Source organism: Sturnira hondurensis, unplaced genomic scaffold (genome assembly GCF_014824575.4).
Source record: "Sturnira hondurensis isolate 20B ecotype Veracruz unplaced genomic scaffold, ASM1482457v3 Scaffold0013537, whole genome shotgun sequence".
Lineage (NCBI taxonomy): Eukaryota > Metazoa > Chordata > Mammalia > Chiroptera > Phyllostomidae > Sturnira > Sturnira hondurensis.
In genome coordinates, this window is record NW_028086168.1 from 840,391 (window position 1) to 865,644 (window position 25,254).

The following is a 25,254-nucleotide window of genomic DNA, read 5'->3' on the forward strand; positions in this document are numbered from 1 at the left end:
CAAATTGGGACACATGGTGACACCTCAGTTATACATAATTCATTTGCCTGCTATTTTTGGAAAACCTTCAAAGCTTAATTTTATTTACTCTTAAGTAAACATGTTAGTTTACCAAGAACTTTCTAATTATCTCACATTTTTAGTACCATCTTTTTTTTTTGGAGAAAACTCATTTTTTTTACTTTAATTCTTAGCATCTATGATTCTAATGATTTCTTCCTGCTACCTTCATAAATATCTGGAGGTTGGCTCGATTTCCCCCTCTTAGTTTATTCTGTTTAACTGAAACAAGCAGAGGCAACATTAACTCCACGTTTTTATGGGTGCAAAGGACAGTTTAGGAGGCCCTTTTGACAAAATGTGTGTCCAGCCAGGTGTACATGACTTTGAGCACATCACAAAAAGAGAAGACACACATGTTGTGCCCTGCCCCCATGCTCTGGTACTCCACTAACACGTGCTGACAGAATGAGCCACAGTTAACCGGGAGATTCCAATAATTACACAGACCCGTCCTGACATTGCTACCTGAGGTAAATCCCTACACATTGTCTCTCTCGTTTGCTTTTATTTACTTTGCTTTGTGCCTGCCTCTATATAATATAAATCTATTACATTTTCAAAAATTTCCACTTTCTAAAAACTTCTAAAACAGGCCATGCTGTTCAATACTGATGCATTTTTCCGGCCTTTATAAACTTAGACAAAATAAATATTTAAGCTCAAAGCGATGTTGACTCAGAGGACTTTTTTATAATTTGACGTTAATGCATCTAGTAAGTTCAAATTTTTGATAAATCATCCTCAAGCAAGATTTTCATTTTTCTCAGTCCTGTTCTCTTCATTAGCAAACACTCCCTCAGTCAGCTGAGCAAATGTGAAGATCTCTTTCTAAAGAAGAATTAGTGATACATCCAACTAGCAGACAGTAGGTATTATAATCAGCAGCATTCCAGGATCAGGAATTTTCTACATACTCTATTCACTAGTAATGATTTTTTTCAAATCCATTATTTGTAACTTTTCAATAGTGTGTAAGGGTAGCAAGTAAAATAAGTTTTACCTAAATAAAAAAACAGATTTTGTGACTCTTTCTGAAAGATTTAGGAATCTGATTTAGGAATAACAATCAAAGTCACCCAATGAAAACCAGTGGGTAATGTTTTATGATTCATCTTAGCAAAAAGGGTTTTATTTGTGATATCATCTTGGCAGGTACAGAGCAGTGCTGCTCAAGGCAAAACACATGGAATGAACCGGAAGTGGTCTTCACATCATACTGCTGTATTTTGATTTCAAGTAAGAGAGAAAACTATAATTGCAAGAGATCCTGTTGACTGGTTATGTTTGATTTGCATAAAGCTTTCATATCAAGTATCAATAGGTTGAGAATCAGTTAACAGTAAGATTAACTGCTGGAACAAATGGATTCATTGTAAAATAACCACATCTCATACAAAATAAACATGTACAATATATTCTATTACCATGTCCATAAATAATGAACATAATGATTGGTTGAATATATACATTCATTAAATTTCTAATAATGGAGAATACTGAAGGAAAATAAGAATGGTGAAAAGCAAAGATATACATACATGCTCCTATTAATTTTAATTTGAATATGAAAATTTTAGAAACTTTTGACTTTAAATACTCAACAAAATATTTTGTCTATATTTTAAAGTAAAATCAATGATTTATACAAATTGTTTTCTATCTGAATTACATTATCATCTGAACAATAAGTATAAGCTTCCTCCATAAGTTTTAAATTTAATAATATATAATTCAAGATTTGAAATAAAAACCTCACCTCCTCTCTGTACAACACAAAATGTCAAAAATTGTTAGAAAAAGTAATTTTCAGAAAAGTCTGTGAACTTTCCTTTGCAGAAATAACTCAAAGAAATTGCCTAAATAACAAGTATTTAATAATAACATAAATATTTTCAAAGCTTGAATATGCAGTTAAGGATATTTTCACCAATGTACAGAAAATATTATCCATTAAATTGGCAGTGAAACAAGTTGACTTACATTCACATCTGAGATGTGTGCTCTTTTTTATTCTAATGCTTCTTGGGTTTATGTTGTAAGTTGGCTACCTGATACAGAAACCTATAAGTAATTTAATGCAAAACATGCATTCTTAGCTAGCCCAGGCAAAGCAGTAGAGGTGAAGTCTGACAAGCATGCACAAGATCTATGCTCGAAAAGACATACTCTCCATACCGGAAAGAAAACTGAAATGATGTGTTCTGTTGAGAGTTTTGGAATAGGCAGTAAGTGGGATGTGATGAGAAGGGTATGTTTCATAACCACAGTTTTCATTATCTTGCACTGGTCTATGAGTCAGCATGCCATGCGTTCCTCCACTAATGATGTGAATTACCACAGAGAGAAGCAAGAGCTCAGGAACAGACGGGTTCAGAACTGGAGCTGAGATGAAGTTGTGCACACTGGTCTATGCTCCCAAGCCCAGGCCATGAATGTCCACTGGTTTCTATACCATACACACGTGTGATGAAAATCATGAGGCAATCAAAGGGGAAAACTTTCAGAAATAAATGCCATTAAACTGAACATGGTGAATGCATTCATGGGTTTGTGTTATAGTCTCAAACATAAAACAAGTGAGTAACAGTGAAATGAAGATTATAATTATTACCATCTATAGAAGAACAACCCGCTTCTCATTTTGATGTTCAAAGAGTAATGCTATAAAAGCTGACTTAAAAAAAAAGAAAGAAAGAAAAAGGAATGATAGCAGGGGTGTTACCATTATGTTGTCAAAGTCTTCCAGAAGGGAGACAGCAGAGTTACAGAAGTCCTACAGAAAGGGGACAGCAAGAAAACGGCAGACAATACAGATGAGAATTTTTTTAGCCTAACAATGTGGGTGTAGCCAAAATACATATGAAATAGTTCATTTCAAAAACAATGTTTCAGGGAGTCAAGATTTAAAAACCCAGGCCCTACAAAGGTTTTATTCACTTATATGCCAAAAAATACCACCATAGTCTTGGACACTGAAAAACAATATGGTAAGATTCCTATAATGGAACAGCACAACTTGGAGGTTAAAGGGTGACGGCAAAGAGGCAGAGGAGAGATCACACACGGACACTTCCTGCAGCGCCGGGATGCGGGCTCCCCAGTGAACTACGGGGAGCTGGCATCCTTCTGGGCCTGGAGCCAGTGGGACAGCTCAGGCCATCTGGGTCACACCGGATGGACACTAAGTGAACAAGTCCACAGGTCCTATGTTGCTGGAGGTTGTAATTAGGTAGGTGTGGCCCCAGTAGACGAAAATGAAAGTAGAGCATCAGGTTAACCAGACAGTCAATCAATCAAAAACAGACAACAAATATTTACAGTGCCACCAATGCTTACACTCTGATCGGGAATCTGATTTAGAAAAGCAGAAATAATACTAGGGGGAAATTCCTATTCCTCATGTAAATAACTCTCTTGTTTAATCATTTTTACAAACCGATTCTAAGTGACATTTTGTCTGAGATACTAAAAATTTTCTGCTCCCTGAGCTTTAGACACAGAAATGAAGCACAGGATTCTCAACCCTAATAGAATATGTATTTTACTATATTGAGAGCTAGAAATTACAGAAGGAATTTCCCAAGAAAATAATACCTACTCTCAAGACTTGAGGTGCAGGCATGCGATGCATTGTGTCTGCACATTTGCTTTTAAATCCAGCAACCACCTGTGTTTTGGTAATCTGTTCTCTCACCTCTCCACCCTGATCTGCTCCCCTCGCTTCCAAAAATTGAGCTGTGCACACCATCTTCTAGCTCATTCTAGTTGCCTAATGACCACTTCAGCAAGTACAATGAGCATCTTCCTTATCATTCGTATAAATAGAGAAATGCCAGATCACAAGTAATAAGCAAAGCGCCCACTTCTCTGGACATGGATTCCACCCATGGAGCAAAATAAAGGGGTTTACTGCCCAGTGGTTTCAGTCTTCTTACATTCACACTTTTCACTAGGATGTTTATAAATTACACTCAGAGTAAATGCATTAAAGATAATTGTCAAAACTCAAGATTTGTTTCAACAAGACTATTTTGCCTACCATTATCAAATTAAAAACCAAATTATTTTGAAATATGCTCAAATTATACAATTAGGAAAATTATAAAGGGAAACTGAATAGCTAGTATAATAATAAAAATGCTTAAACTCTCAGGTAATTAGGAAATGCAAGTTAAAATGTCAAGATACAATACCATTTCACCTGTTCTGAATGAGAAAATTAATGCCTGACAATATCAAGGGTTGGTGAGGATGTGGAGAAAGAAAAACACTTCTCCAAGTACAAAACCTAAAACACTCCAAACAGAGAAGAAATGTACAAATGAGTTTACTGTAACATTGTTAACAGTTAGAAATAGTTGGAAGTAACCCCAGTGATCCCCAACAGGAGACTGGGTACTATTACTCATAATGGAACAGCACCCAATCAGAACAAGTGAATAAAACTAAGTGTAACAAAGTTAATATAATTAACAACTGGTCACAATACAAAAGTTGCAAAACAACACAATAACATGTGTGAGATTATCCTAGAGTTTAAAATATGAAAGTAAGAACATTAAGAAAGAAAAGCACTAAATTCACGGTTACCACTTTATAGGAGGGAATGGAATGAGAGCAGGCAAGGAGCCTTATCCATCTCTATAATGCTTTATTTTTTAAAAAATGCTTTAGAGCAAATATGGTAAAACATTTTAAATAAAACTAGGTGGTAAGTACATCAGTGTTTCCTATATGATTTTCTGTTTTTATCTGCATGTTAATGCAGAAACACCACTACAGAGTAAAGGAAGAAAAAAGATGTTCAAGGTGATACCAAATCCAAAAAGACTTGGTTAATCATCTTAAACTGGCTTCATCAGTCCACGAGGCATGTTTTTAGGAGTGGTGGATTCACTTTTGCCATGAAGTTAACAACTTTGGGAGCCTCTGAGTCAGCCATTACTGCTCTTTCATTAAGTTACCCAAGGCCTTTATTTGGATATACAATAATGGCACCTGCTCCACAGGTGATAAATTAGTGTTCTTACAAATAACCACTACGTACAACTGGGCACGTCATTTCTGTCTGCTGCCAGTAATCTTCCTCTCTAATGTCATGAAAATCCTTCCAATTTACTATCTGTAGTCTATAACCAATTGCTCCCTTTCAAAGTTCTCACCATCCATTTAAGCTAAATATATCCTTGTCTATCTTCCTTTGGACTCATACTGTCTGGCCCTGATTATTACACAAAATGATTTTGTGCACTGAAAGGGAGAAATCAGGGCAAAGTGATACCATAAACCAAGGCATGAAATTAAGTCCTTTTTCCTCTTTGAGAAAGCTCATTCCCCAGAAGATGGATATACTTGGGGTGGGGAAGGGAGTTCCTTCTGTTAGAAGAAAAATACCGGATATAAAAAGGTTACTGGGAAACAACGTAAGTAGCATTTTTAATTGTTATAACCACCATTCTATATCTTGTAGTAGTTCTCATAGGCTATACAGAAAAAAATACAGCAAACTTTCTAATTCTGAAATTGGAACCAGCCCCTCTGAAGTTTGTATCACAGAATTTAGACAGTGAAAACATACAGGTCTAAGAAACCAAAATGGCTATTAGGAAAACTAAACAACATTCCTTTTTATCGGTCTCTTTTCCTGGTGACCACTGAGGTATAATTAATGCAATTAGACAAGTAAAACCTTTAATGTGCTTTTATTCTCTTTTAATTCTTAACATATTTAAGAAAATAAATATTTTTATGGGCTAGGAATTTTTCTGAAATAATACAACCATAAAATAACTCTAACAAATCAGTAATAATAACTATGGCAGTTAACATTTTTTGAGCACTTACCACAAGCCAGCCACTGTTCTAAGGGCTGTCAGATACACTAAATAATTCGTTTCACAAGAACCCTATAAAGTAAATATTGCATTGGCTCCATTTTATACGTGAGGCTCTGAGGCACAGAAAGGTAACAGTCACTACAGTGAGTCCCACTTTAATACAAGACACAGAGAAAGGAACGAAGAGGAATGGGATGAAGACTGTAACTAAGAAGAACGAAAACAAGTTTTCTTGCTAGAACATCTTTGTGCATGTTGATATGCAGTAAAGCTATAAGAAAATACACTTGATTATGTAACAATCATTACATCAGATAACTTGATTAAAAATACCTTACGATAGCCAATATTACTGTTTAGCATCTGTTTTATAGACACTATACCAATGTCTTAGTACGTTCCTGAGGAAATATAAGATGGTCTGTAACAGAAAATTCCATGACCAACTGAAACATATATTCAGTTTCTGCAGCAGAATTAGAGTTATTTTATAATGGTATTCTGAATTTCATTGTGCACCACTTAAGACTGGATGCTGTCTACACACATCAGCTTTTTTCCTTAGATGGGAAGAGATGAAGGTGAAGGCTGCTAGTTAGCTCTAGGCCTTGAGAAACAGACACTCAAAACATGAATCCACTCAATAAACACCCCATAGATTTCTACCCTGTGTTCAGTGAATGAAAAGATAATACAAAATATTATGAGACCCAAATGCCTGATCTTATAAGTAGAGGATGGCAACCATGGGATTCACAGACAACCGGCCTGGGAAGCAGTCACATCCAAGGCCTGGAGAAAGTTGTCAATCTTCAAAAGCATCTGCTAAAATTCCAAGATCAGTCAACGTTAAGATAAATGGAACTTCTCCAACACATTCGTTACATTTAAGAAAATGAATTTCCGTACTTAGAAAATTGCTAGGATAAGAAGAAAAATGAGAATATAATTTTCCCTATAAGCCAATAACTGAAAGGGAAAAAAAAACCATAAAAGTTCTTATGTAGCTAGAGAGAATCACATTGTGTGTAGGCATCTGACCTGAGAAAATGTTCCTGCCAAAATTAGTATCAATGTTCCTCTATCATGAAGAATATAATGTCTGTATTTATTATAAATAATGGAAGCCAGAATCATATCATAAACAATTTATCGGTATCAGTTATAAGCCATTTAATTGTTTTTATTCTAGGTTTTTAAGAATTAGCACAAGAATTTTTTTCTGCCACAGAAAAAAATGTACTCAGCCAGAGTCAGGTGTAGTCTGTGCATGACCTACCTAGTAGGACACACCCTCCCAGGTGCAGGGCAGATGCTACATGCAAATCTCATTTACTCGGAGCAGTACCACTCAACCAGATGACCTGGCCATGCATGCAGTTCCCATCCTTACTTGATTTTCCTCAAATATCTAGCACTTTAAGAATGCTGATTGAGAAAAAAATGTGTTTGCTTCTGAGAGCCCTTCAGAGACTCTAAAGCGAGTTTCAACTGTTAAAAATTAGATGGGGGGAGGGGGAAAAGAGTATTGTACAAGCAGCATTATGAAGTTGAACTTTTACTACTTGAAGAAGGGATTCCTGATTTCTCAAAAGGAAAAAAGAAGAAAGAAAAAAAGAAAAATTCCAACGCTATGACAGAATTGGTACAAAAGAATTGGTTAGAAAAGAAAGAACTATCAGATCATTCTCTTTAGTACAGGCAGTGTAACTAACTCCAGGTGGTGGGAAAGTATGGAGTCAGGTGTTGGAGGTGGTCAGAGGAAAGTGTGGCATTAATGGGGCCCTCCAGGTATGCTTTAGGTCATAAGCCTGCCTTCTCCAAATATGCAAGACATCTTTGATTACATGCACATTATTCTATTAAGTTCTTTTTTTTGAAAAACAGTTGCCTTTGGGGAAATCGCTTGCCATGGGGAATTAGCCTTTTCAGGGAGATGTGTCTCTCAGTGAGCTTTTCCCTGACACTAGGAACCACTTACATCAATCCAAAACTGAAGTTAGCAGTGATGGTTTGAAATTGGGCAATCAATGAGGCAAATTATATCTTGTGATAAAAAGGCAGACGTGAAAGACTACATAAAGTTACTGGAAGGCAAATTTTACTTAGGCTTAAATTACTTGAAAAGGGAACTAGTAGGATGGTTGCTCAACTTCTAGTAAAATTTTAATTTACTGTATTTTTTGGACCATATTTTTCGGACACACCTAGGTTTTAGAGGAGGAAAATAGAAAAAAATTTTGAAGCAAAAGTGTGGTAAAATATTTAATAACAAATAATATAGTATTTCACCAATGTAAATGTAAAGCTGCATTCAGACTGTAAGATACACCCCCATTTTCCTCCCAAATTTCAGGGTGGGGGGGTAAGGAAAGGTGCATCTTATAGTCTGAAAAATACGGTATCTTTATCAAAAAAATGAAAAAATCATTTCATTTGAAAAGCAAAAAAAGCAAAAATTCCACTGAGGTTTTAAAAGGCTCTAAACTTTCTGATTATTTAAGCAACGTCAAACCATTTTAAATATTTTAATCAAATCTTTATCCTTTCTGTGTAAGAAGCAACTGCCATTTTACCTGCTGCTCAGAGAGTGTGTGTCACCAGAGGGCAGGGAGATACAAGCCTGTAGTGACTCTTGTCTGCATTCACGTGCAGTTCAACTAGTTTCCTCTTTCCTGTCTTTATAACACAGGTAAGAAAGGAAGCATTTTTAAGAATGTATAACTAAAACTAACCCTTGTATCCCTCACACTCCAAATACTAGGCGGACAGGACACAGACATACTGTAAGTTATACAATGGAGATATGCATGGGAAGTTATGTAAAATACAAAGAATATTTTTAAAAGCATTGGAATTTCTTGCTAATTTGAAAATTTTGTGGTTCTTCTTAGAGCAGGATATACCTGAAGACTGGCTGCTCCCTTTGTTGATCACAGAAATGCCTCGCTCATCGGACTGTGGTGAGATCTAAGGTAACTAATACATTTACAAGTTCTTGGGAATGTGTTGGCAAATAGTACATGATCCATCAGTATTCACCACTTATAAATATTATAATTATTATTACTATCATCATCAAAATACTGCAATTTCAAGAAAAATTAGACAATACAAAAATATATAGAAACTAGAAAAAGAAGTCACAATCTCTCCTGTTTATTTTAGTGTATTTGGAAAGATTCCTGGGTTTCATGAGTTTATACCAAGTTTTATGTAAATTCTACCATTATTTTGTTAAAATCATTTTCATCTAAAAAGTTAAATGGATTACAGGGCATAAAAACAGAAATAATATAAATCAAGAATTAATCTAAAGATATGTACTACTGACAGTTATTTATAATGCATTCTCTGTCTGCTATGCAACTTACTAAGTATGCAATAAAAACACAGCCTGCCCCAGATGCTATAGGAAAAAAACCTAACAAACATCACAGCTCCTGAGACACAACGTCAAAGTAGTGAATTGAATAATAATATGTGAAAGAGCGCACTAAGAGAGTACAGAACGCGATAACAATTAAAATACTGAATGAGTGCTCAGAGAAGGTCACTTCGAGGATGAAAGTCCTGCTGCGTCTAACTCACAGGTGGCAAACACAAGGCCCATGGGCCGAATCCAGCCCTCACCTTGTTTTGGCTGGCCCAGCATCTTGTTTCTACCTGGCGGCAACGCCAAGCTCTCACTTAATTGTTAAGGAGTAGTTACATTTATACAGTCCTAAAATTACATTTGGCCCTTTAAAGGCAACCATGAGGCTGATGTGGCCCCCAGTAAAAATGAATTTGACATCCCTATAAACCTAATTGATCAGAAAGTCATTAGCTCTCCTTTTGTCTTTAAGGCATACTTTTAATGAACCTAATATTTTGGGTTCTTACTTGATCAAGGATAACAGTAAAATGGAAGAGAAAGATGTTTATCAACCTGTGTAAGAGAGCTTTTCCTGCAGCCCCCAGGTAGCCAGGGATACAAATGCAGGGAGAAGATGCCTCGCCCTCACATGCACCCTAGCTAGAGGACACCATGGAGTGCGGGGGACGCCACTGTGGATCTGGACGAACCTGTGGGAATGGCCGGGTCTGGGCCTGCCTGAGGAGCCGCTGCTGCTGCTGCTGCTGCTGCTGCTGCAGAGCCTTCATCTGCATCAGCTGCTGCTGTGATGGGAGCGCATGCAGGGAGGGCGGCTGCATCATGGCGCCCGAGCGCCGCTGCAGCATGTTTGACAGAGCTTGCTTGGTGTTGCTGGGGACAAAGGAGCCTGCAGGGTCCAGTCTGGAGCCACCTGTAAAACCAACCAGAAGGAAGGGCTTTGACACAATAATGCAGCAGGTCTTCCTTATTTTATCAAAACACAGAAACCTCACTTTGAGGCCTCACTTATGAAACAAAATAGAAAATAAGGCACTGCCCCACCCCTATAAAAGAACTGCATAATTTCCAAAGCATGGGAGGGTGATATGGGAGTGAATTATAATACTGGAATGGCTTCAGGCTTCATGGAGGCCTGCTTGAACTGGTAAAGTGAAATGCCGGAAGCAAAGATGTTGGCATACTTCCAGAATCATTCGGGTTTCAAATGATGGAAGGCCAGCCCTAAGGAACATAGTACTTGCAAAAAATGTATTGCCTTTGTGGTGCACTTTGCCAAGTGTCCTAAGCCAGGCATGGAAACCCTTCCTAATTTTAAACAAGTTTGAAGCTCATGGAATTTAAGTTTCTTTTTTTTAAAAGATGTTTATGTATTTATTTTTAGAGAGAGGGGAAGAGAGGGAGAAAGAGGGGGAGAGAAACATCAATGTGTGGTTGCCTCTTGTGCACCCCCTACTGGGGACCTGGCTTGCAACCCAGGCACGTGCCTTGACCAGGAACTGAACTGGCAACCTTTTGGTTCGCAGGCTGGCACTCAATCCACAGAGCCACACCAACTAAGGCAGGAATTTAATCTTCTTTACTATAAGAAATAAAAATGCCTAGCTCATAGTACAGAGGCACAAAAACACTTTAAAAACCTGAAATGCTTGGAAACTTAAAAATACCTTGATTTTAAAAGTAAAACACATCTTTTTTGAAGGCTAGAAATGAAATACAAGATATGTTGATTATAGTGATGCTAAGAAACCAAGGAAAATCCTTAACAGTTTACATATGCGATTTGTCGAATGTTTCTAAGAGTTCAAAGAGGAAAAAACATTCAACATTTGCTGACTTCAAAGTAGGTGCCAATCCTCCATTCGCTATGGCGTAGTCTACATTCTTTAATGTATGCAAATAAGAAAAATTATATATAAATACCTTACAAAAGATGTTTTATCTTTTTAAAGGAAGTTATAGATAAAAACAAACATTTTAAATCTGTTTACCTGAAAAACCCACATTCTCTTAAATACTCAGCACCACAACCAGCAATATGATTTACAAAGTAATTGAGAAGTATTTGATGATCATTTGGGAAAAAATGAGAAGTCTATTTGAGTAACATATGGCAAGGCTGAAGCAAGAATTAGAACTAATACATAAAAAGTTGACTGACACCTTTTAAAATTAAGGAACATTCTTTTTAAAGATAAGACTACAGTCTACGTTCTTTTAATTTTTTCTAACTTTTCTGTAATCTCTTCCAAATCAATTAAAAAAATAAAATATAAAAAATATGGTTGAAGCCTCTGTATATTCCTACCTAATTATTTTCCTCCCCTTCTCCTACCATATGCTATTCTGAATTTGATGTTTATTATTCCTATACACCCCCTTATAAGTTTACCACACAGGTGTGTATAAACAAGAAAGAGAGACTGGTAAAGGAGTGTGTGTGTGTGTGTGTGTGTGTGTGTGTGTATGCAGGGACACAATTTTGCATTTTAACTATTGTGTTTTGCTGTGTGTAATATGCACCCATATTTCTGTGTGCAATATACAAAGGATTATTATGCCCATTGCTATACCCCTTGTATGTAATCATTATACCCATATATAATGAACATCCTTATTTTTCCCTCAAAAATTTGGGTATAAAAGTACATATTATACATGGCAAAATAGGGTACATATAAATGGAAGCATATTGTACATACACTTCCTTAATTTTATAAGATTCGTATTTTTATGACAATCTGTTATTTGACACATCCAACCCTCATAAATAGTTGTTTTCTTCCATTTTTTTCTTATTTGCTATCATACCCAGGGCTAACCTAATACCCAATCCCCCCAACTTACAAATACCTTTTTTTAAAAAAAGACTTTATTTGTTTATCTTTAGAGGGGAAGGGAAGGAGAGAAGGAGAGGAATATCAATGTATGGTTGCCTCTCATGAGTCCCCCGCTGGGAACTGGCCTGCAACCCAGGCATGTGCCCTGACTGGGAATTGAACCGCGATTGTATGGTTCACAGGCCCGCGCTCAATCCACTGAGCTATACCAGCCAGAGCTACAAATACCTCTTATAGCACTCTAGGGTGAAAGGGCATGTGCCTTTATAAAATAATTAGCCTTCAGTTCACAGATAGTCCTTGTACTTGACTCTATTATCTACAGAGTTGAAAATGACAGAAACTTCACAGGACCTTGGAATTAAAGAGGAAGTCAAAAGAAGGGACTACCATGTATTATCATTTTCCACATTTATCAAGTCTAGTTTGTTCTTTGTAGTCTGCATTTATTCGCTCAACAGCCTACTTCTAAGAGCCTGCTGACATGCTGCTATAAGTTCTGGGGACTCTACAGCAAACAAAATGTAAAAACACCTGCACTCAAAGAGGATAACATTCTAGGGCAGACTGAGAAGTAAATATATATAGCATATAAGCAAGTGCTCTACTGTGGAGAAAGAGAAAGAAGGCGAGGGGAAGAGAGTGTGGGGTGGTGGGCAGAAGCCTCACTGAGAAAGGAGTATCTGAGCAAACCCAAGGGAGGCAGGCAGGGAGCCACGGAGACGTCTGAGGGACAGCGCCCCGGGCACTCCGGGCACAGGAGCACTGCTCTCAAGTGAGAATGCATTTGGATCATTTACCTAACATGTCTGCTGTGCCTGGCTATCTTCTGTGTGCTGTATTTTAAAAATTTACTTTACACTATGCACGCACACACGTGTGTATGTGTGTATAATATACACTTCAAAAAAGAAGAGGCATTTCACCCACCTTGTTTACTGCATACCGTCATACCCAATATTTTTTGTTGATATGAATAACCGAATTACCCACCCGATGAAGGTGTATGACAGCATATCCATTTTATAGATGATTAAGCTGTAAAATGATCAGGCACTCGGAAATTAAGAGTTGGCTGAGATTATACAGCAGGAAAAGTGAAGAGCCAGATTATAAAACAGAACTGCAACACCCAGACCAGCTCTCAAAACCACTAATTTGTAGGACAAAACATGGATTCCTGCCCTGGCTGGTGTAGCTCAGTGGATTGAGCGTGGGCCTGTGAAGCAAAGGGTCACTGGTTCGATTCCCAATCAGGGCACATGCCTGGGTTGTAGACCAGGTCCCCAGCAGGGGACACATGAGAGGCAACCACACATTGATGTTTCTCTCCCACTCTTTCTCCTTCCCTTCCCCTCTCCCTAAAAATAAATAAATAAATAAATTACTATACCACAGAACATAATAAGTAAGAATATATTAGACTGGCACATCCTAACAAATTGCAGAATGAGATCTCAAAATAATCTACTTTTCTAACCTAGGCAAACTTTATTTTAGAAAGAAAATTAAATCCTTTCCTAATTAAGAGGTCTTTTTATTTAGAAAAATCTTCATTCCAGATGTCAAACTACCTGAGCTTGAGTCAAAGGAATACTAAAGTAAGGAATGTTTACTCTGGAGATGATAGATTTCCTTGTTGATAATATCTCAATCATTTGCTGAACCAAATTTCTAAAATCCTTCATAGCACAAATAATTTAAAACATAAGAAAATAATTTAAAAACATTGTATAATACTGTCTAGTCTTTAAAATGCTGGAAAGAAATATATCTGATAAAAAGGTACACAAATGTCACAACCTAAAACTTTGAACAACTTTATATCTTACAGCTTAAGACTTTCATTGGTGGCTAATGCATACAAACTCATAACTGAAACTTCATTTTAGGAGGAAAAAATGTTCAATGGAAAGAATTGCACAAATGTCAGCTGAGCACTCAGCTCTTGAACTTCAAGAGCAAGGAAAACCGCACATGAGAAGGCCAAGCTCTCTTTCATCTCCAGTGACCTGACTGTGCTCTTCACATACCTGGAGTAAGAGACTGGTTTTGAAGGAAGAAGCCAGGCTGCTGGGGCTGACCCATGAGGTTGTAGCCCCACAAGGCAGACTGTGGATGGTGTATCATCTGGGAGGAAATGGGCGAGTAATTAGGAGGCACTCGGTAAATGTTGCTCTGTGGGTACTCCTTCAACATAAAGTGAAAACAAAAAGTTACTTAACTCCACACAGCACACAGATAATGAATGCAAAGTCTTCACACCTCATTATTAGTGGTAACTCCTATTGCAGTAGGTGGGGCTATTTTTATAGAGGGGGACAGAGAAGGCAGGAGTCTCCATATATTCCCTGTAAAACATTCATTTAAATTAAAGCTTTTCCTTGATTAAAATGTACTTGGTTGCAGTGGAGGAAGATGGGGAAAAAACGTCTTTTCTAAACTTTGTTTTCAAAATACTAAAAGCACAGTTAAAACATCAGTATGGACCACTGAGCACAGCTGAAAGAGCATCTTTAGTTGCAAAGTTTCCCAATTGTTTCCTCTTAGAAGGTCTTCCTGATACATGGGGTCTGGACTGAATTCATGCCAAAGGCCCACAATACTTCAGAACCAGCCAGCCTACACAGTATCTCATTCTAGTGTCAAAGACAGCACTCTGTAGGAGCAGACTCCGCCCCTACCCTGCAACACAATCATCCCCCTTGAACCCTGTGCCTCTGGCTCAGGGCTTCCTCTTCCTTATAGGAACCAAAAGTCTCTAAGGATCACAACTGCATGTCTCAATTCCCCTGCCACCCCTCCTTCTCTTGCCTAGCTCTAAAGGATGAAAGAAAAAAAAAATGTCAGGAAACTAAAACCTGTACTGTTGTAGACTGCTCTGCCTGTTTCTAGGAATTGTATCTCAACCCCTTGTGGCTGAGGGCGAGGGACGACCTCTGGAGTGCCAGCCACAGGAGACAAAGCTTGTCTCTGGTAGCAAACGCTGTCTCAGTTTCCTCTCCCTGCCCCAAAAGCTTGGTCGGAGGTCAATGACGGGTAAGACCCCTCACAGCAGGGGGCAACCTAAGCCAGATTCGATCACTTGGGAGGCCTTCATGGAAGGACTCAGGGGCTGCAACAAAGAGGAAGCAATGGACTGTTGCCCCCCCCCCCCCCCCCATGGTCTCTGGGAGAAGCACTTCCTGGATCTAATCCCCTTAAGCCTGAATACCTGATGGGGAGAGGTGCAGCTCCTTGCCTTGCTAGAGCGTGTCCAGGGGAAAAATCTGGCATCACAAAGACTTCCTGATAAACCTGTGAAATCTGTTCTGCTAAGAGTGTTTTCATTTATATGTTAAGGGTTTAAGCAGGAAACCCTGAAACTCTGTTCCTGACAGACTCTGACTCATACTAAGCCCACAGATTTCTTTGAAATGTTATCTACTGTTTGATCCTTGCTGCCCTGTATTCCTGTGTATTACAACCCAATAAAAGGCCCTGGAGGAGGGAGCTCAATGCCTTTTTCCCCTGAGAAACTGGTCACTGCTCACGGCCTTTTCCTCTGGGAAAAAGGCCACTTCTCCTCCCCAAGCAGATCACATGATGTCTCAGTCATGTATACTTTCATCCACGGTGGCCGGGGGGGACTTGAGAGGAAAGTTGCCCCCACATTGTACTACATCCCATTGGGAAGAGGCAGCCTCAGGAGTAGTGTGGAAGGAGGAGACATGACCAAGACTCACTTGGGGAATGAGTCGAGATTTAGGTCTTTTACACCCGAAAAGAACAGAAGTCCATCTGTGTGGCTGGACAGACTAGGAGACCCAGATTTCAGGGCGTGGCAGTCCGGACCTTATTAAGCACCCCTTTCAAGACAGAAATACTGGTAGGAAGACCACATGAAAAGATGGCACTGACATTCAGGTGACATCTGAAAGTCATGGTGATCATTTCTAGAATAATATTAATCACCAAGCTATCAGAGAGAAAAATACCCATGGGCTTGGACAGACGAACAACAACATGAAGTAAACATGATTTCTAAACACTAAATTGTGAATATTTTTTTTACTGCACAGCAAAAACATTTCCTTGAATTTCATAGAAAAATGTCAAAAATCAGCCCTCAAGTATTTTTCAGGTGAGGTTAAAAGGAAATATACTTTATACATTGATTCTATAAGTTCTATAAAATTATTTCTAAATTACCATCTTATAGATTTCTGTTTTTTTTTTTCTTCAAGAATATGTTGCTGTAGGTAGGGGAGGCTAGCAGGCAAACAAGATGAAATAGTATTAGATTATGTTTATTTTATTTTTCATAAAGTATGGTAAATAAGTAGACTATATAGAAGAGTAAGGTGGAATGGTAAACTGTGAAATCTCAGAAACAGCCTATTCAATATATTATAGGGAGACTTATTGACAGAAAGGCAAAGTTTTTTTTCCTTTTAATATATTACAGATACCAATGGTTCAAAATACAGTAACTATTTTAGACATGGCTTATAATAAAAAATATAAAGAGGATGAGATTTTGTAAGTCTGAAAAAGTCAAGTTCCAAAACTGAGAAATTATGAGGTACTGAAATATTAAATATTATTCACAACGGAAGCCTAAAATTAAATAGTTATGAAATGTGGAGGAAGAAAAGAGCTATAATCCTGATTCTGTTAATTATGACACCACCTCATTAGCATAATTCTTACAAAAAGGATTCTACTACTTTTAGCAATGTTGCTAGGAATATAATTTGGACACTAGAGTAAATCTTCTACCAGATGCTCAGGAGCCAAAGATCCCTCTACTTCCCGTACTTACATCGACTCTTGAACTTGATTTTGTCTTGCGCTTCCTTCCCTTTGTTTTCTTCTCCTCATCTGTTGCGGTTTTTCCCTGATCTGACAGCTCAGCTGATTTCCTCTCTGGTTCCTGAGAGATGGGGGATGTGGGCTCTTCCTCTTCCTCCTCAGGAGGCAGGGGCAGTGGCTCGAGGTAGTAACTCCGGGGTTTGGGCATGGGGTGTGTGTGATACAGAAGGAGGTGATGCTGCTCCTCATACTTGATCACCTTCCGGTCCATTCGCACAGTCCCGAACCAGGCCCAGGACAGAGGCGCTGGGTTCTTCTGACCCTCAAACAAATCCCATGGGGACACCTTCTGCTTTGTGGAGACCTGGAGACCCTGTGTAAAATAACAGTCTATGACCATGCATTCATATCTTTTCCTGATTGGAGGCCAAACTACCTGAGGACAAGGATTCAGAGAACATGTTGGCTGGTATGGGCTTTGGGAAGAACTTTAGCACACAACAGACAGGCTAACCGATTAGTCCAGGGGAACACAGTTACGTCGCTACAAGGTCAGTGGCTAGAATCCACACCTTAAAATGCAGTTCTATGGTTCTTTATACCACTGAGGTTCTGTGCAGGCTGTAACACTAGATAGTCCAACGCATGCTACTGTAAAATGGCATTGTTTCATTTAGTTTTTTTTAAGCAAAAAATAATATCTAAAAATGCTGCAAAGTTGATCTTACTATAATAAATTATGATCAGTTATAAACCTTTTAGGATAAAACATTGCTTTTAGGATAAAACAAAACTTAACAGTCAAGTTACATTCAGCCTCTAACTGGGCTCAAATAAACTTCAACGCAAACACGTATGGACTTGACTCAATATGGGCACCTTTCATGTACTTAATAGTCCAGTCTCTCAAGAGTTAAGTCATATTATTACGGAATTAACTTGTACCAGCAGGTAGAAATAGTCCTTCAACTCAAGCTTCTTTCTACTGAATTCAGAAGAGAACACGTTACTCTGTTTTGGCAAATAAACAGTTTATTTTTAACATGAATTGGTGATGTCCCATAGAACCTACCCCAGCATAACAATTTGAAAATACTCTTCTCCAACATGACCCTGAAAATAACTACTCAGGCATTCCAGAAAATATAAGTGTTCCTGTTATTATCCACACATGCTCTTCTTCCATGAGTGGCTTCACCCAAAACCAAGGCTCAGCCCCATCTGCATGCTTCCTATTATGTCCAGCGATTAGACTTCTTTTCTGGGCGCCAAGACCACATCCTCAAATGGCTTCTAAATGTCTCACCACTTGAGAGCCCACTGGTACTGCAGATGCAACTTGCTCATGATTCTAGCTTTTTCTCTGTCCACAAATGCACTGGTACCCCTAGGTACCCAGGGTACTTTGAGTTACTGCAGCAGTGCATTTGTTCGATGGGCCATAGTTTCCCACACCTCTGAATGAACTCTGGTACCACCTCTTCTCCTGTCTTCCAGCTAACTCTACCTGTCCCACATTTCTCCCTGTTTCCCAGCTAACTCCAAAGCCTTCAAAAATGATTCAAGCGGCAATTTACCTGGGGACACCGCTCCAATTACCAACCTCTCCTCTGAGTGTGGTGGCTCCTTCTCAGGGTCCCCTCACACTCTGCAACCTGGCACCCAAACCTCACTGAATTGTAACTGCCCATCTACCTCTGGAGGGTAGGAGGAGCACTGTCTTTCATCTCTGTCATTCTGGACACCTGTCACTGCCCACGTTCATTGAAAGTGCCATGGACTATTCTTCTGTATTATAGAAAATGCTGTTTAACATCTTATATAAATTCACTTAATTCAAATACAGTTTTAAATGAAGATCTTGAAAGACTTGACTTATTTTACAATAACACCAATAACCATTACGCTTCAATGATATGAATATGCTTTTAAAAATCAGGAAACTAATATGAAGATGTTTTATAGGCTTTTCAGAAAGACAAGAAGATATATTCTGGTTTTATAAGTTTATATATACAAGAAACAAACATTTACTCTTGCCTGTTTTTTATCTATAGAGTCGAATCCAGCGATTTTGTTTCCCTTTGTGTCAATCAAGGAACCCATAGGTTCACAAGTGATGACATCACATGTCTGTTTTGGCAAAGGTAGCAACTGTCGAACTTTGTCAATACTTTCAGACCGCTTGTCTCCCAGCTCTTTCTAAAAAAAAATGAGAGAGAGAAAAGAGAAGTGGAACAGAAATAACAATGAAGGCAAAAGTTACCAAGAAGGAAGTTCCCTTATGAAACATTTCCTTTTAGACAGCTACAAAGTTCTCTAACTTGGAACATGGTCTATGGTGCAGCTCTCACTTAGAGTGGTGAGTGTGTTTCATTTCCTTCATTTTTGGTAGAAAACAGAAGACATAAAAAGGCACTCTTGTTATGCAACAATGTCACAGTGCTGAAAAGACAAAAATTCTGGGTAGTAATTGCAATCAGAAGTCAGGAGCTGCAGCACCGAACACATTCTCGAATGCAGAGTCAAACCACAAGGTAACTGTTAGTTATTTTATTGTAAGGTCATCCGATATATTAATTTTTTCCTATGCTGTTTTTTAAAGTTTATTTCCAAGACTGTGTTAGTGATTAGTAACATGAATCAGATTTAGAACTGTGAATACGAGTGACTATTTTTCAAATGCATGTGCCAATCCATGCACAAGTTTATCCTAAATCTAATGTTGGCATTTGGGTTAGACGTTTGGTGATGCATTTCTAAACTTCCTTAAAAAATTAAACATGTTTTATGAATATAAAAGTTTTAAAAGAAAAATCATCTAGCTCTATGCTTATTATTTGGGGGGACCAGTTAACTTGAATGCAACAAATAACATTTAATGTAATGAGTAGTAAATTAGATAAAATGTACTAAATAACGAATCCGTAAACCATTTGAGCCCATAATAGAAGCAGGTCACAAACTTACTTTCAGCTTCTTTACTAAATTCATGTATGCGCGCTTGTTTTCTTCAGACCCCCCTGGGGATGCATTTGACAGGTCAGAGGCCAATGTTCCATTGATTAAAACACCGAGCATATCAAGAACTGTTGTAAATAATTCACTAAGAGGGGACAGAAAATAATTATCTTCACCTTAAAGCAAAAACAAAAAACAAAAACACAAGATACTTTTAACTAACTGAGAATTTTTATTTAAGGCATAGAATTTTTATTTTTTAAAGATTTTATGTATTTATTTTTAGAGAGGGGGGAAGGGAGGGAGAAAGAGAGGGAGAGAAACATACATGTAAGATTGCTTGCCTCTCACACGCCCCCAACCGGGGACCTGGCCTGCAAGCCAGGCGTGTGTTCTGACTGGCAATCAAACCAAGTACCTTTGCATGCCAGTGCTCAACCCACTGAGCCACACCAACCAGGGTTAAGGCCCAGAGTTTTTAATGATACCTAAAAGATGCAGCAGAATTTGTGGTCAGTCTATCAAACGAAAGGTGAAACAGTAAGTACATACTTGTTTGTGTGTATGTCCACGGTTCCGGAAGTGATGATCTGGAGGAGGAGGAGCGCCCAGTCCGTGGTCCACTGGGTGCTCCTCTGCACCGTGTCAAACATTCCTCCCACCTAGTACATACAAAGTGCAATGGAAAAATGTGCCTTTTCTCAAGGAGAAAAATATCAACCCGCCACTTTATGTAGCCAAACTCTGGTTAATTTTTAAAAACTCAAACAATTAAAGAAAAAAGAAAAAAAAAGAAAAAAGTGAGCACCCAAGTATGGGCATATCATCAATAAGAATTACAGTTGACCCCTAAATATGCAGAGGATTGGGGCAATGAGTTTCCTTTCAGCAGAAAATCCACATATAACTACTACTACAAACCAGGGTAATTAGCTTGTTTCATTCCTAAATTTTCTGGACACCCACCTGCATGATGAATAGGTCAAAATCATACAATGCGATCATCTACAACTTTGTGCTGTCAATTACAATGGAATCCAAGCCTGTTGTCATAATAACACTTGGAAGTATCCAGTAACACAAAAGTACTGATGTTCAGGAGGCTTGGCCCGCGGTCAACTCATTCACATGTGGGAACGAAGTTAAAACCCACCGCCAAATATCAGGCAAGCCATCCTCCGGAGCAGCCTTCACCTGGCTTGTCCAGTGCTGAGGACGGCAGGGGGGATTCCAAGGAATGTTCAATGTGCGAGGAAATTTTAAATTTCTGTAGACATTCCAGGAAGGATTTGTTTTTGTGACTGATTTGATAGAATGTTTGATAAAATGTTGACTTAAATGGCATGCTAAGTTGGTTTTTAAATAAGCATAGTAAAGGTTAACATTCATCTCAAAATAAGAGTCCTCTAGGACCTCCTCTGAGCAGATGCCCAAAAGGAGACTCTCTGGAGCAGGGGTTGCAGAAGGCAATCAACACTGAAATACCGACTGCAGTCCGAGCCCGGGGTCAGACCAAACAGGAAGGAGGGCAGCCTGGAAAACAGAAGGTCAGCGAGACAGGAAGTAGTTCCAGAGAACAAAGAGCAGAAGGCCTCACCTTGCCGCAAAGACTTGTGACCATAGGAGAAGTGGGAAGCTATTTTTAGTAGGTTTAACTCAGGGAACATACTAGAAGTGCCTTACCAAATTTAGGCGGAGTTGCAATGCTTCATGCATCATCTGCCGCGCTTTTATGTCATCTTGGTATCGTTCTTCTCTCCAATTACTTAAGATCTAAATCAGACGATAAAATTTTTAAAACCCCCAAATTTGTTTCCCATGTTAAAATATTTTTTTCATATTTAAACAGAGCTTTTCCCTGACAGTCGAAAATAACTTCTCAGTTTCACCCATTAGCAAATACTAAAACTTTCCTCCCCTTCCACCATGCGGACAGAAATTTGGCTATTTCTTTGTCATTACCTTTCTGGGGGGGAGAGGAAGAATCTATTCTAATTACTCAGTGACAAGTCTTTAAAAATGTTTTAGAAGACCATCAAGTTAAACACTAACGAAAATAAAGCTTATTTTTTAAATACAGTTGACCCTTGACCAATATGGCTTTGAACTGTGGAAGTTCACTTCTATGTTGCTTTTTGCAATAAATATGCAGTTGGCTCGTTGTAAATCTGGGTTTCACATCTGCAAAACTGTGTTTTTGATTGGAGGTTGAAAAGTCATGGGTTGTGAAAGGATGACTATAATGTACTTTTCTATGCCATTTTATATAAGGGAGTTAAGTATCTGTGGAGTTTGGTTTCTGAGGAGGGTCCTGGAACCAATCTCCTGTGGCTACACCAAGGGACCACTGACGTTTCAGCAAGGCAAAGGTACACAGATTTTTGATTGCATGAGGGTGAGTGCCCCTAAACTTCATGTTATTCAAGGGTCAAGTGCACATCATTTCTTTGATCTTACACAGATAAGTACTGGGCAGACAAAATTACATTTCACACCAGGCTTGGGTTATATTTCTAGGAACATGTGAACCCTAGCAAATGTATTATTTTGGTGTACTATTAAAGTGGAATCTTGCACTATTAATAGTGGAATCTTGTACTATTAATAGTGGAATCCACTATTAAAGTGGATAGATTTGTCTTCTTTATAAAGATTTTATATATATGAGTATAGTTTTAAAAGATATGACAATGTGTACATTAGTCAAGTGGTATATCAATTTATACAGTGAGTGCTTCTTTACTGATTCAGAGTAATGTTGGAAAGGGAAAGATTACTTAGGAAATGGCTTACGTGGGCCACTCCCCAAATCCAGATGGCATGAGCAAAAAAACAAGTCTTCCCAAGAAACCCACACTGCCGTGCTCTTGAAATAATGGTGTTAAATAATGAGTATCATCTTCAAAGAGTTGAAACGAGTTACATGTAAAAGTAGACCAGCCCCAACAGATGACGTGTATGTACACTGCACGGTAAGAGAACAATACTTCCCCCATCTCCCAAGGCTGACTTAAGGGTGCATGATAGCTAATAAAGCACACAAGTTGTCATGGAGCTCGCATTCAAGGAGCAGGACCAATGACAAGAAATCAGGTGTAACAAATGGTATGAACCAGGACAAGGGACAGAGAATGACCACAGTCCTATTTTTAGAGTGATCATGGAGGGCCTCACAAAGGAGGTGGTATCTGAGCAGAGGCCTGATGAATGAGGGAGATGACCATGCTCATATATGAGAGGAAAGCCTTCCAGATGAAGAGAAGATGCGAAGGCGCTTCAATGAGAATTTTCTTGGCAAGTTCAAGGAACAGCCACGGGGCAACTATGAAAAGAGTGGAGCGAGCAAGGCCATGACTAGTAGGAACCAAGGGAGAAGTGAGAGCCAATGCCATTTCGTGTGAGGCCTTTTGGCTCAGACTTTGATTTCTATTCGAGGTATAGTAAGAATCATTTCAGCATTTTGGTTACCAAAAAAATATATATGATTCACATTGTTCTATTTTATATTATATTTTACTGACTATGCTGTTACAGTAGTCCCAATTTTTACACCTTTGGCTCCCTCAACTGATACCCCTCTTCCTTCCAGTAGTACTGCCCCCTTAGTTCACGTCCATGGGTCGTGCATGTAAGCTCTTTGGCTTCTCCGTTTCCTATGCTATTCTTCACTGCCCCCTGTCTATTTTGTTCCTACCAATTATAGTTCTTATTCCCTGTACCATTTCTCCATTCTCCCCCTTCCCAGCTGATAACCCTGCAAATGATCTCCATATCTAAGCTTCTGTTTCTGTTCTGGTTGTTTGCTTAGTTTGGGTTGTTTTTGTTTTGTTTTTGGATTCAGTTGTTGATAGCTATGAATTTGTTGCCTTTTTAATGCTCATGGTGATTTAAAAAGGATCACTCTGGTTACTGTGCAGAGAACAGATTTGTCATATCCAAACATAGGAGACAATAGGAGAATCAAGTTAGCGTCCTTGTTCATGTTTATCTATACCACTCAAAGGAAAAGCGTGGTGTCATAGAGCCCCAGCACCACAGGAGGGCTCCACTGGGCTCTGCAGCAGGATAAAACACCCCACAAGATCTAACCACCTGCTCTATTCCATGATCTCGAGTTGCTAATGTGGTCACCAGTTTCCTGTGGTACAGAGAGAATGCAAGTGCCAGGGGAATTGTAGCTGGTGGAAAGGCAAAGTACATATTCTTTATAAAAGAATTAAAATGCCTTCTGATTTCTAAATGAGTATCTTGTGCACTTGACTGGCATCAGTCTGGCTCTAGCAGTGAAATAGAATCGAGTTTCTGAATCTATAGGGCTTGAGCTGAGACCCTGCCTGATATGCGGAAGCCAGTTAGGGCCTGGAGCTCTATTCCAGCCTTACTGCCAGGCCGACAGGGACCGGGCTACTCCAGAGCCCCTCCCTTGAGGCAAGGTCAGAAGAGGAGCAGATATGCCAAGGTCAGGTGCAATGTTGAAAAATGTGTCTTTTATAGACTGTAGATTTTACCCAATGCATAGTTAATTAAAATTGTTAATCTCGTGGTGACCAGAATGCTTGGTAGGAGAACAGGGCGTGGAATATGCCTCCCTGCATCTAGTCAAATTGTGGTGTGTCCTTATTACTTTAATCTTACTATTTGAAAAGAAACCAAATTAATGCCATTGGAAAGATATTTGCTGGGCTTAATTCTCTACCATACTTTATCTCCAGGGTTCCCAACCTCTGGGCCGCAGACTGGGACGGGTGTGCGGGTGTTAGGAACTGAGCTGCACAACAGGAGGGGAGCTTGAGTGTGATGCGCTTGAACCACCCCCAAACCACCCCCCTCATCCTGGTCCCCTCACCATGAAGTGTCTTCCACAAAACCAGCCCCTGGTGCCAAAAAGGTTGGGGACTGCTGCTTTACCTGATTAACTTGATTCTGGAGAGACGTTAGGAGGCCTTCTCGTTGTTCATCTTGTCCCTTAAGGCAGGTAAGAACCAGTGAGAGGAATGGTTGTTGACTCAAAAGAGACATACTACAAAGGAAGTAATAACAGCAGATCTAGTTAGAAAGAATGGATTACTTCCTGTGCAACATCAATTCCTTGCCCTTCAGTTATTGATTCATATTTATTTAATTCTCCATTCAAATGGAGAGTTAAATTATATCTCTAATAATTATGTTAAAAGCTACTGTAATGCTTCTAAATAATTTAATATCGAAGGCATTCCCAAAACTAGCATAAATTCATATTGCAAATGAGTGTGTAAGGGGGGGGTGCATGGAGAGGAGGATTTGTATTTTATATAAGTTAGCTGCATTTAAAAATACATATGAGAAGCAATATCAATTTATACACAAAGTAAAATTAAAAAATGTAAAAATTCCTCTCACACAA

At 38.8% G+C, this 25,254-nt stretch overlaps 2 protein-coding genes across 6 annotated transcripts in view; one reads left to right on the plus strand and one right to left on the minus strand.

Moving 5' to 3' along the window:
- The window catches only part of MED12L (mediator complex subunit 12L), a 320,705-nt gene that overhangs the window by 29,587 nt on the left and 265,864 nt on the right, over positions 1-25,254 (minus strand). For 4 of the 5 annotated variants that reach the window (XM_037061801.1, XM_037061803.1, XM_037061805.1 and 1 more), the window contains exons 30-37: positions 24,780-24,891; positions 21,555-21,644; positions 20,424-20,533; positions 19,881-20,016; positions 18,951-19,112; positions 16,921-17,283; positions 14,150-14,306; positions 9,969-10,189 (exon numbers count right to left, since the gene is read on the minus strand). In XM_037061801.1, coding sequence (XP_036917696.1) covers positions 9,969-10,189; positions 14,150-14,306; positions 16,921-17,283; positions 18,951-19,112; positions 19,881-20,016; positions 20,424-20,533; positions 21,555-21,644; positions 24,780-24,891 — 1,351 coding nt within the window. The remainder of the gene's footprint in view (positions 1-9,968; positions 10,190-14,149; positions 14,307-16,920; positions 17,284-18,950; positions 19,113-19,880; positions 20,017-20,423; positions 20,534-21,554; positions 21,645-24,779; positions 24,892-25,254) is intronic. The other variant, XM_037061804.1, reaches the window with a different exon arrangement.
- Positions 19,342-25,254, plus strand: part of P2RY12 (purinergic receptor P2Y12) — a 44,326-nt gene continuing 38,413 nt past the window's right edge. Inside the window, exon 1 of the mRNA XM_037061808.1 lies at positions 19,342-19,447. The gene's annotated coding sequence lies outside the window, so the exon portion shown is untranslated. The remainder of the gene's footprint in view (positions 19,448-25,254) is intronic.